The sequence below is a fragment of the Chiloscyllium plagiosum genome, unplaced genomic scaffold, assembly GCF_037043375.1.
Source record: "Chiloscyllium plagiosum isolate Xiang-an unplaced genomic scaffold, Cpla_swu_hap1 HiC_scaffold_10, whole genome shotgun sequence".
Taxonomy (NCBI): domain Eukaryota; kingdom Metazoa; phylum Chordata; class Chondrichthyes; order Orectolobiformes; family Hemiscylliidae; genus Chiloscyllium; species Chiloscyllium plagiosum.
This window is the reverse complement of record NW_028270148.1, coordinates 13,673,987-13,687,156: the sequence shown is the minus strand read 5'-3', so window position 1 is coordinate 13,687,156 and position 13,170 is coordinate 13,673,987. Positions and strand designations below refer to the sequence as shown.

At 45.6% G+C, this 13,170-nt stretch overlaps 1 protein-coding gene across 1 annotated transcript in view; it reads left to right on the top strand.

Moving 5' to 3' along the window:
- Window positions 1–13,170, top strand: part of arfgef3 (ARFGEF family member 3) — a 150,304-nt gene that overhangs the window by 55,669 nt on the left and 81,465 nt on the right. Inside the window, exons 6-10 of the mRNA XM_043695353.2 lie at window positions 2,658–2,780; window positions 5,832–5,874; window positions 7,801–7,885; window positions 9,952–10,056; window positions 11,946–12,270. Coding sequence (XP_043551288.2) covers window positions 2,658–2,780; window positions 5,832–5,874; window positions 7,801–7,885; window positions 9,952–10,056; window positions 11,946–12,270 — 681 coding nt within the window. The remainder of the gene's footprint in view (window positions 1–2,657; window positions 2,781–5,831; window positions 5,875–7,800; window positions 7,886–9,951; window positions 10,057–11,945; window positions 12,271–13,170) is intronic.

The following is a 13,170-nucleotide window of genomic DNA, read 5'->3' as shown; positions in this document are numbered from 1 at the left end:
ACCTTCTAGCCCCTCCTCCAGGTCTTTACAAAAATGACAAACAGCAATGGTCCCAAAACTGATCCTTGCGGAACACCGCTAATAACTGCACTCCAAGATGAACCTTTACCATCAACTACTACCCTCTGTCTTCTTCCAGCCAGCCAATTCCTAATCCAAACCTCCAACTCATCCTCAATGCCATACCTCCGTATTTTTTGCAGTAGCCTACCATGGGGAACCTTATCAAACACCTTACTAAAATCCATATACACCACATCTACCGCTTTCCCCTCGTCCACCTCCTTAGTCACCTTCTCAAAGAATTCAATAAGGTTTGTGAGGCACGACCTGCCGTTCACAAAACCATGCTGACTATCCTTGATCACATTATTTCTATCCAGATGTTCATAAATCCTATCCCTTACAATTCTCTCTAAGTCTTTGCCCACAACAGAAGTGAGACTCACTGGCCTATAGTTACTAGGGTTATCCCTACTCCCCTTCTTGAACAAGGGAACCACATTTGCTATCCTCAAATAGTATTATTTCCAGACAGTATTAGGCCTAATCTGTTCAATCTGTCTTCATATGACACACCCCTCATCTCTGGAATCAATCTAGTGAACCTCTAGAGTCATACAGCATGGAAACAGACCCTTCGGTCCAACCAGTCCATGCCGACCATGTTCCCAAATTAAATAGTTGCAGCTGCCAGTGCTTGGCCCATATCCCTCCAAAGCTTTCCTATTCACGTACTTATCCAAATGTCTTTTAAACGTTGTAACTGTAGCTGCATCCACCATTTCCTCTGGCAGTTCATTCCACACACAAATTACTCTCTGTCTGGAAAAGTTGCCTCTCATGTCCTTTTCAAATCTTCCTCTTCTCACCTTAAAAATAGCCTCCCTAGTTTTGAACCCCTGCCCTCTTAGGGAATAGCTCTTTGCTTGTACATTTCAGTAAGATCACTGCTCATTTTTTCTCAGCTGTGGAGAATGGCGACCCACTTTTTCTCAGGGAGGAGAAAGTGAGGACTGCAGATGCTGGAGATCCAGAGCTGAAAAATGTGTTGCTGGAAAAGCGCAGCAGGTCAGGCAGCATCCAAGGAGCAGGAGAATCGACGTTTCAGGCATAAGCCCTTCTTCAGAATTCCTGAAGAAGGGCTTATGTCTGTCGGTTCTCCTGCTCCTTGGATGCTGCCTGACCTGCTGCACTCACCACTTTTTCTCAGCCTACCACCCTAGGACAACCCTCTCACCCTCTACTGATCCTTAGTTGCACTGCTTCCAGTGCAGGTAATAACTGCTGTTTTTCCTGAACTACACAGGCACTGCAGTTTCAAAGTGGTCAGTAAAGCTCCTTCGGAGGTCCGGTGGTTGGGAAACGGTACTGTCCAGACACGAGTCTTTTTGGTTTCTTTTCCCATGTTTCGATCGGTTATGAGGGAAAAGCGGGAACTGGCTATTGTGTTGGATGATCAGCCATGGTCATATTGAATGGGCGGGCTCGATGGGCTGAAAGGCCTGCTCCTGTTCCTATTTTCTGTGTTTTCACATTTCTTGTTTTTTGAGTGTCAATGAGGGAAAGCAGTGTACTTTAGTCCTGTTCGCATGACTAGTGGCAGGATTCAAGCCCTCCCCTGAACACGGCTATTATCCCCTTGCGTCTATTTGTGGGATCTTACTGTGCTGGGCAGTGTCTGCCATGTTTGCCCACATTCCCTAAACAAGGGGAAATGCCCAAGTGAGGAATAAATAAGTAAGCATAGGATGTTGAATGTCTGGGACCTTCCTACTCACCCTGAGAGAAGGGTTCCAGAAACCTTCAGGAGGCCAGATGGGGACCGACATGGGATTCAGCCTTCCTCAACCCCCCCAACCCCTGTAACTGCGATGGGACATTTACAAAGAAAATTACAGCACGGGAACAGGTCCTTCGGCACTCCAAGTCTGCTCTGATCCAGGTCCTCTATCTAAACCAGTCGCCTATTTTCTAAGGATCTGTATCCCTCAGCTCCCTGCCCATTCATGTATCTGATCAGATACATCTTAAATGATGCTATCGTGTTTGCCTCTACCACCGCTGCTGGCAATGAGTTCCAGACACCTACTACTCTCTGCGTAAAACACTTTCCACGCATATCTCCCTTAAACTTTTCTCCTCTCACCTTGAACTCGTAACCCCTAGTAACTGAGTCCCCCACTCTGGGGAAAAAGCTTCTTGCTATCCACCCTGTCTATATCTCTCATGACTTTGTCGACCTCAATCAGGCCTCCCCCTCAACCTCCGCCTTTGTAATGAAAATAATCCTAATCTACTCAACCTCTCCTCATAGCTAGCGCTCTCCATATCAAGCGACATCCTGGTGAACCTCCTCTGCACCCTCTCCAAAGCATTGGCATCATTTTGATAATGTGGCAACCAGAACTGTATGCAGTGTTCCAAATGTGGCCAAACCAAAGTCCTATACAACTATAACATGACCTGCCAACTCTTTTGTACTCAGTGCCCCATCCGATGAAGGAAAGCATGCTGTATGCCTTCTTGACCACTCTATCGACCTGCGTTGCCAACTTCCCGGGTGTCTCTGTACGTTAATTTTCCACAGGGATTTTGTATTTGCCATATACTTTGCTGCTTGTCTCATATCCTCTCTCCTTGTCGTCGTGAACCAGGTTTGCATCGAGACGTACGTAGCCAGCAGTCACCAGCGCAGTATCAACACGGCGGTGCGAGCCACCCTCAGCCAGATGTTGAGTGACTTGACCCAGCAACTCCGTCTGAGGCAGGAGAGTGAGGTGAGAAGAACTGTGCAGAATGAGGGGAGCACGACGTAAAAAGAGAGGGTCCCTCATTCCAGGGGGATCTTTCTCTCTCAGAAGGTTGTTTGTCTTTGGAGCACCCTTCCCCAGAGGCAGGGTCAATGACTATAGTTCAGGTAGAAGCAAGTCCTAATGGTGCCATGAGTCTATCTACAGCACATGGACTGTGGCGGTTCAAATAGGCAGCTCACCACCACTTTCTCAAGCATAATTAGATTTGGGTGATAAAAAGTGGCCCAGCTTTTACCCAGTGAACGAGTAAAGAAATATAGATTTTGTGACCAACGAGGGAGTCTTGAGTATTGTGCATAGGTAGGCAAGTGGAGTCGAGGTGACCGTCAGTTCAGTCATGATCTTATTGAATAGCAGGGCAAGCTCGAGGGGCTGAATGGCCTACTCCTACCCATGATTTATATGCTCATCTGTTCATATACCAATCAGAGGCATCTCTACTGCCTGTCACTCATTGTTTTGCGCATGACCTCTTTCTGGACTGGATTTTCCCCAACTGGATGTTGGTCACGGAATTCTGTAAAATGCTGGGGTAGATTAGATTCGATTAGATTCCCTACAGTATGGGAACAGACCCTTCAGCCCAACAAGTCCACACTGACCCTCCAAAGAGTAACCCACCCAGACCCATTCCCTACCCTGACTAATGCACTTAACACTATGGGCAATTTAGCATGGCCAATTCCCCTGACCTGCACATTTTTGGATTGTGGGAGGACACCAAAGCACCCAGAGGAAACCCACGCTGACATGGGAAGAATGTGCAAACTCCACACAGACAGTTGCCCGAGGTGGGAGTTGAATCCGTGTCCCTGGCGCTGTGAGGCAGCAGTGCTAACCACTGAGCCACCGTGCCCCAAAATGGGCAAGTTGTGGGGGGTTTACTGGGATCTTAGCTTATGAGACAGATATATTGACTCTGAACAAAGGAAAGTTGTGAGGAGCTAAGTTCGGAGTAATGTTAATAATATGAAGTGATAAATACTCTCCTGGTACAGCGTAAAGCGGAGGAATAATCCAGCAGATTTGAATAGCATTACGTGCTGAATGGCCTTCATCTGCACTGTATGGTTCACTGGAATGTATGCCTCACTTGTCGGGACAGGATGGGGATGATTTCTTTCATAGATACACTGTTTAATGTTCATTGAGCAAAGACAGAGGTGTGAAAGATGAATTTTAGCAAGAATACTCTGAAGCTGGGGAAGCAGAGCCACTGGGACCAGTGAAAGAGAGACTGGGGAAGTGGGGCTACTGTAGGCTGTGGGCAATGTTGGCGGGGTGGGCTGGGGAATGATTCTGCCATATTGGGGGCGAACAAGACTGGGAGCTAGAGGTCCTGTGAGGGAAATCATGCTAAATAAGGAAGGAGAGAGATATCAAAAATGGGAAAATGGCCTAGAGAGGGAAAACCTTTCAACTATGGGTCACTAAACTTACTGGGAACCAAGAAATCTTGAAGTCAACACGCTAATGAATTCCGTGCAAATAATATGGAATCTTGAGCTTAAGGTAGTGGAAACTCTCGGCAAAATGTTATTGTCATGATTAGATAATTTAATACTGAACAGCTCTGTTTCATAAATATTTACATTTGTGATATCATGTCTCAAAGCATCTCAAAAATGTTGAATTACTTGAAATGATTGCTTTGGAGACAATAATGCAGCTTGTTTCGCTGTGTACTCACCAGTCCATGGCAAAAACATCCAAGGCGATAGTTTTTTGTCTACAGAAGTGTGTATCAGTTATTTCTTTCTAAAAAATGGTGCAAAGTTATGCCTGTTGTCTTCTGCCAGTTTAAATACTGTAGTGCGCATGATATTAATGTGTTCCTTGTGTGTTATAATTATGTTAAATGGAGGGTTGTAATTATTCACGATACTGATGAATTCTTCTAATTTTGTTTCTGTCTGAGTCCTAATACTCCACGCAACAATGCAGGTATTGTTACGATATGACCCTATCACCTAATGAACGGATTAGTGCAAGTGAAAATGTAGTCCCTCGAGAAACAAAACGTAGCCCCTCGGAATTCAAAGGGTAGCCCTTAAGAGGCACTTGAAAACAATTGATTTTACCCCTACTGTATAATCTGGCTTTTCTTCCAAATTTGTTTGGAGGGTTGTAGCTGAAATGTTCCCTGATGGGTGTTTTGAGGTAACATAAGAACTAGGAGCAGGAGTAGGCCATTTGGCCCCTCGAGCCTGCTCCGCCATTCAGTAAGATCATGGCTGATCTTTTCATGGCCTCAGGTCTGCTTATCTGCCCTTTCACCATAACCCTTAATTCCTTTACTATTCGAACATCTTTGCCTTAAAAACATGCCTCACTGGGCAGGGAATTCCACAGATTCACAACCTTTGGGGAGAACAAGTTCCTCCTCAACTCAGTCCTAAATCTGCTCACTTTTTTTTTGAGGCTACGTCCCCTATTTCTAGTTTCGCCCGTCGGTGTAAACAACCTCCCTGCCTCTACCTTATCTATTCCCTTCATAATTTTATATGTTTCTATAAGATCCCCAATAACATTGACTATCATAGCAGAAAACCCTGGAGAAGATGACAAAACAATTTCAGTATCAGGTGAGGCTTCACTAAGGGTAGAGTAATGAAAGGTTCCACATCTGTAAGTTGGAGATAACTCAAATGCTCTATTTGCTATTCACATATAATGGAGACCCCTGTATCTCTGATGTCCATGTTCCCAAACAGAACCTCTTTGAACTCATGGATTGAGATACTTAGCAGAATTGCACTTACTTAAGTTAACCTTGGACATGGGTTTTCCCTGTTTATTTCTGCAATCTTCTCTGCAAGTTGAAAATGAGAGTAATATTAAGCGTGTTGTATCCTCCTTGATGCACAGTTGAACTTCTATCACATAGTGTTTGAACCATTTAAAGTTCCTTTGCATTCCAGTCACCGGTAAGTATGTCTGCTCATCATATGTGTGGCTCCAGTTGTTGTTGACAGTTGACCTGACTAAATGAATCAATTTCCCTTCTCTCGTCAGAATGAGGATGGTTGTACATTGCAGGAGGAACATTACAGCAAAGGTAAAAAATCCTTCGCCCAACTTAGGGGGAGCACAAATACCAACATGTACTTAAATAAATCGCAGAACTGTGGATGTTGGAGATCTAAAATGGAAATGGAAATGGAAATTGCTGGAGAAATTCAGCAGGATTGGCAGCATCTGTGAAGAGAAAACAGAGTTAATGTTTTGAGTCCGGCTATCTGAAGAGGAGTCAGATCTGTTGAGTTTCTCCAGCAATTTCTGTTTTTGTGTGTACCATCGTATACGCGTTGGGCCAAATGGCCTGTTCTTGTGCGGAAGGTTAGACATGTAATTTAAGCTTGCTTATAAAGTCACTTAAAGAGGAAGGCATTCAGCCCATTATACCTGTATCAACTTTAGGAACAATTTACCTAACTAACCCATTGGAGATTAACAGGAGACTTGATCAACGTTATACAAGATCACAACAGGTTTATGTAAAGTTGACAAGGAAAAATTGCTCTCATCCATTAGCCCATCCCATGAATTACAAGGACGAGAGGAACACATTTTAAGGTTTTGGGCAAGAGATGTGGGGTGGGGATAGGAATGTCAGTGAGTGATAATAATTGGTATTCTTTGCCTTCAAGGCAATATGGTGGAAGCAAAGACGATCCATGATTTTTAAAAGAAATTGTGTGGACACTTAAGGGAAATAAACTTGCAAAGCCACATTTATGGAGTGGAGGAACAGGATGGATTTGATCGCTCTGTGAAGGGTCAGCATGGATTCAGTGGGCTGAATGGCCTCCTCTGGCATAATGTTTCTATAGCTCTGTCACTCTTGTAGCCCTGCAAACTTTATAGAATCCCCTACTGTGCATAAAGAGGCCATTCAGTCCAATGAATCTGCACTGACCCTCTGGAGAGCATCCTGCCCAGACCTATGCCCCATCTTAGCCCATTTACCATTGGCTAATCCTGTACAAACCTGGACACTATGGTGTAATTTCCCATTGCTGATCCACCTAACCTGCACCTCTTTGGACTGTGGGAGGAAAATGGAGCGCCCAGAGTGGGGCGAGTGTAAAGTCGGGTGGCTGTACATACATACATAAACCATTAAAGATCATTTGGATTTGTTAACAAGCCTATTGATTGGAATAATGTGGTACATGTGCCTGATGTAGGCAGTCGGGCAAGAGTAGGCAGTTTGTTTGACGTGATACAGGGAAGGGAGAGGAAAACGAGGCATTTCATTCTTCAGGATGTCCCGCACATGTCAACTGTATACCCCCCTCCCCTTAATGCCAATGAGTCCACACTTCTGTGCTATCAGCCCGACTGGACCCAGACCACCCTGCTCCCCGCCATACCTCCATCCCCCTGCCCTAAGACACCATGGTGTCCCTTTACCACCCAACTCCTCACAAGAAAACCATGAACCTCCCCTGGGCCTTTTTCTGCAATTCCGGGTGTCAGGAATATTGGAACTCATGGTGAATCAGATCAAGTAGCAGCTCCGAAGGGAGGGATTATCTTCCAAGTGAGGACCAGAAGCCCCACCATTGGTTGGTTTAGCCCCAGCCTTGGCATGTTATGGTTTCAGTGTGGGCTTGCAAGGAGTGAATTGTGGACAAACCCTCCCTGCCCTCCCCCTTTATCATCCACCCTATGGAGTTTGTGACTACCCTCTCGGGTGGTCTCTCAAAAGACCACCATTGTGTCTTACAGATGTCACCATGACAACCTTGGACTGAGTGGGTAGGTCTTAACTCCCCTTTGATCAGGCTGTCGGCTGTCCATCCCAATGTCTCACCATGTGACTTGGTTTCCATTACACTACACCATGTTGAAGTCTGCCTTTCCTCGTCCCATGTTGTACCCCTCCCCTCCCCCTGTTATTCCTGAAGCCAGTGTCAGGCTTTATTGAGCTCTCAGAGATGTTTGCGTCGTGCTGATCGTCCTATGCTCCTTTTGTCAGGCTCCTCAGTCCCGGTCGAGTCGCTGTGTGAGGACGTGGTCTCCGTGCTTGCTGTCCTTTGCGAGAAGCTGCAAAGAGTGGTGACGTAAGTGGACTCTCCATGGTTCAGGCTTTAAGACATTTCCCTAAAGATTATCCACAAACCTGTCCAGCTCAGGCCTAACTACCACACACACTCAGAAATCACAGCAATGACTAGAATTCTCTGCCAAGTCTGTCTGAGGCAGCGTGACTCCCCTCTCCATCCTAACAGCTGGCCCCAGGGATGATAGTGGGGAAAGGAATGTAACTGCAGTTCTAACTACAGAAGGACTGAGGAGGAAGAGAGAAGAGAGGGAAGCTGGTGGTGGGGCTGGCTAAGTTTGCTCTTGTAGAGAACCAGCACTGTACGATGGGCTGATTGGCCTCCCTCTGTCCAGTAACCATTATGTGGTTCACTGATTGATGTATTCATGGGATGTAGGCATCACAGGCTTGGGGCAATATTTGTTGCCCATCCCTATTTGCACTTGAGAAGGTGGTGGTGAGCTGCTTTCTTGAACTGTGGCAATCCATGGAATAGGGATGCCCACAGAGCTGATAGGACGGGGTTCCAGCATTTTGCCTCAGTGATAGTGGACGCTGGTTGGTCCATCCAGTTTCATTTTTTTTTTGTTTCGCAAATATTTTCCAACAGTCCCAATATCAGGAATCACGCGGTTGCCTCAGCTTTTCAACTTGGTATGGGATTTAGTCCTTTCTCAGTCCCATGGAGAGTTCATTTGTACTAATGTATAGGTCCCACGAGATATAGAATGGGCAGCTACCACAAAGCCGTGTCCATTAGCCATTTTCATTAACATCAGTTTCCAAACTGCCTATATGTTATACTCTTTAAAGTACTCTGAAATTTAGTTTGTAGGATATGAGCCTCAGTGGAAAGACCAGCATTTACTGTCCATCCCTAAATGTCCATGAATCACTGTAGTCCAGATGACATAGGTACCCAGCACAATGTTGTTAGGGAGGGAGTTCCAAGATTTTGACCCAATAACACTGAAGGAATGATAATGTATCTCTAAGTCAGGATGATTTATTGGTTTGTAAATGGTAGTGCTCCCATGTATCTCCTGCCCTTGAACTAGATGCCCCAGAGGGTGCAAGTCTTGGTGAACCTTTATTGAGTTACTGCAATGCATCTTGTGGATAATATACACAACTGCCTGAAACGTTTATGCTCCTGCTCCTCGGATGCTGCCTGACCTGCTGTGCTTTTCCATCACCATCCTCTTGACTACTGCCATTATGCATCAGTGGCTAAGAGAGTGTTGTAAGTGGTGTCACACATGTGACACAGGTAACTTCACAGTGCTGTTTTGGAGGCAGTTTCAGGATTTTGACCCAGGCACACTGCAGGAACAATGGTATATTTCCAAGTTAGTGAGCTTGCAGGTGAAGGTGTTCCCATGTATTTGCTGCCCTTGTCTTTGTAGATGGTAGTGGTCATGGGTTTTGAAGGTGCTGTTGAAGGAGTGTTGGCAAGTATACATCTCGTTGATGGCAAACAATGGAGTTCACCTCTTTTTGTCCATGTTTGGGCCAGGCTGTAATGAAATCAGGAGCTGAGTGGCCCTGGAGGAACCCAATCTGAGCATCATTGAGCAGGTTATTGTTTTGCTGCTTGATAGCTCTGTTGCTGTCACCTTCCATTACTGGCTGTATTTGGTTGGATGATGTAAGGTGCTGTGAATGCAAACATATACAGAAGCATCCCAGTCTTCATAAATTGTTCGATTCCCTTTTTGTTTATTGATTTTCTTGTAATCCCCTGAATGAGGAGGGCGTTAGAGTCTGGATTAAGCACCTATGCAGAAATTTTGCATTTCACACTGTCTCGTTCAGTTGAATTGGTGATATGTGGTGACGTTTTCTCAATGTATGCAATACTGCCCCAAGAGTATCACAACCAGTGGGCATACTGTGAGCATACAAACATTAGCCATGAATTCTGGGGACTATCTGCTGCCCGTAGATCATATAGGTTTGAATTTATTGACTAGCTTCTTGCATGGACCCATTTCTACTTTTCCTGTGGTATTAAGGACCTGTCTGTTAGAATTTCTAGTTGAATTTGTCTGAACTGCGTTTTAACTCCTGCCCTCTTCCTTTCAGTAATAACCAACAGTTGCAGCTCCTGTACCTGGAGTGTATCCTCTCCATGCTGAACAGTTCCTCTCCTGTCATGCATCGTCATAAAGGTTTCACAGACCTCTTGTGGTGAGCTGTATTATTGATGTATTTGCAGTGTCTCTCATTTCAGTCTGTATTGTTTGAAGTGCTGACCATAAAACATAGGGGAAGAGGTAAGGCCATTCAGCCCAACGAGTCTGCTCCACCATTCAATGCGATCATGGCTGATCTGATAACTCTCAGCTCCACTTTCCTGACTTTTCCCCATAACCCGTCATTCCCTTACGGATTAAAAATTTGTCTGTCTCAGCCTTGAATATCTTTATGACTCAGCCCCTGCAGCTCTCGAGGGCAAAGAATTCTACAGGTTCACTCCCCTCTGAGAGAAGGAATTCCTCCACATCTCTGTCTTAAATGGGTGACCCCTCTGAACCGAGACTTCCCCACAAGAGAAAGCAACTTTTACCCTGTCAAGTTCCTATGTTTCAATAAAGTTGCCTCTGAATCTTTTCAGTGAATGCAGGCTCAATCTATTCAACCTGTACAAGTCATTGGTCAGACCACGTTTGGAGTGTTGTGTTGAGTTCTGGGCACCTTATTTGCTCACCAGGAGTCACAATTTCAAGAATGTCAGCAAGGGAGCTAGAATGAGATGAAGAGAAACGTCTTTACTCAGATTCATTAGGGTTTGGGATATACTTCCTGGGAGACTGGCGGTGGCAAATACCAAAAGAGGTTTCAAAGGACAGCTGGATGTATATTTGAAAAGGATGAATTTAGATGGGTACAGCGATAGAACTGGAGAGTGGTACTGGCTGGGTAGCTCTTTCAGGAGCTGGTACAGACACAGTGGGTTAAATGGCCTTCTGTGCTGTAACATTCTGTAACCTGGGTCAAATGTTCACTGATGCCAGGTCTCTGCCAACTGTCTGTTGGCAGCAGTTTCTGTTGCCAACTTGGTGTCTCTGTTATGTGCTGCAGAAAACACCAACTAAAATGGTGCGGGGAAAGTGTGGAGGTTGTTCATCAAAGAGGGCATAAAAACTAACATAAAAACTTCGATTGTGTTAGACTGTTTGGCTTTTAAGAGCCTCACAGTCCATTCTAATCTATCCTGATTACTTGTCTTTGTACTTCATAGTACATTCCCCCAAGGAAAGGTGACCAGAAGACCATTCGACCAATCAGATGGGGGGGGGGGGGAGATAGGGTGTTGTAGCGATGTCACTGGGTTAGTAATCCGGAGGCCCAGGCTAATTATCTAGGAACATGAGTTCAGATCCCACCATGATGAAAACCTAAATTTAATTCTAAATCTAATTATACAATAATGAGGCATATCTTAAGCTGGTGTAAATTATTATCCACAACAAAACATTAGTCCCTAAGACTGGAAAGCAATCTGAAGCAGCAGTACTGGAGAGCAGATGTACTCTGTACCTCACTGACACGATCCATAACTAATTCTGTTGCTAAATAAAGGTTATTGTGTCTGATTGGTCCAATTATTTCTGCGACAAAGAACTAACAGCTAACTTTGACACAATTAGTGCCCAACTCTCGGTGTGAACTTACTTCAATAAAATCTCTCCACATCCTCCTCCTTTTAAGACTTCCTCAAAACCTATCTCTTTGTCCATGCTTTAGTCATCTGTTGTAATTTCTCCTTCAGTGGTTCGATGTTATATTTTGTTTGTAGGTGCCTCTGTGAACTGCCTTGGGGCAGTGTATTATTATGTAAGAGATGCTATAAAAGTACAAATTATTGCTAGCTAGGCCCCAAGCTGAAGATAAGGTTTCCCTAAATCTCTCAAACTCTCTCTCTCCTCCTTCAAGCTGTTGACCAAGTGGCTCAGTCACCTGATAATGCCCTTGTGTGAAGTATCCTGGTAACATTACTCTGTTAACAGTGCTATTTAAATGTGAGTTGTTGTTGTCCATGCTTCTTCCTTGAACCCCTTTCCATGTTGTTGCAGGAAGCAGCTCTGTCCAGCCCTGATTGTCATCCTGGGTAACCCTATCCATGATAAGACCATCTCGTCAGGTCATGTCGCCTCGCTGACGGAGACTGAGGCTTCTTTGACCGGCGTCTCCGATCATGGCCGCGGATCAGGCTGTTCGTCCACAGCGCCTGCACTCATTGGACCTGTGGCACGCACCATCTACTACATAGCAGCGGAGCTGGTGCGGCTTGTCGGCTGCCTGGAGTCACTGAGGCCAGTCCTGCAGTCCCTTTACCATCGCCTTCTGCTGTATCCACCACCACAACATCGGGTAGAGGCTATCAAGATCATGAAGGAGGTGTGTTGGTGTCTTTCATTCCACATTGGAGGTGATGGCCTAGTGGTGTGACCACTGGGTTGTTCATCAGGGGACCCAGGTTTGAGTCCTACCATTGGCGGACGGTGGAATTTGACTTAAATAAACATCTGGAACCAAGAGTCTGATGATGACCGTGAAACCATTGTCAATTGTGGGGAAAAACCCATCTGGTTCACTGATGTCTTTTAGGGAAGGGAACTGCCATCCTTACCTGGTCTGGCCTACATGTGACTCCAGACCCACAGCAATGTGGTTGACTCTGAGGGATGGGCAATAAATACTGGCCTCATCAGCGACACCCACATCCCATGAATGAATAAATGAATCCTACAACCTTTTGCCTGGGGCTGTATATGTGACTCCTGGCCCCCACCAACATGGTTCACTCTGAACTACACCCCCATCCCAAGTGTTTTTAGATTAGATTCCCTACAGTGTTGAAACAGGCCCTTCGGCCCAACCAGTCCACACTGACCCTCTGAAGAGTAACCCACCCAGAACCATTTCCCTCCGACTAATGCACCTAACACTATGGGTAATTTAGCATGGCCAATCCACCTGACCTGCACATCTTTGTACTGTGGAGGAAACCGGAGCACCCGGGGGAAACCCACGCAGACACAGGGAGAATGTGCAAACTCCACACAGACTGTCACCCGAGGCTGGAATCGAACCTGGGACCCTAGTGTTGTGAGGCAGCAGTGCTAACCACTGAACCACCATGCCGCCCCCAAATGAAAACCTCATGAAGGCCTGCTTTAGGTTGAGGGATGACTATTGACCAAGGCAGAGAAAGTGATGACTGCAGATGCTGGAAATTGGAGTCAAAAGGTGTGGTGCTGGAAAAGCACAGCCAGTCAGGCAGCATCCGAGGAGCAG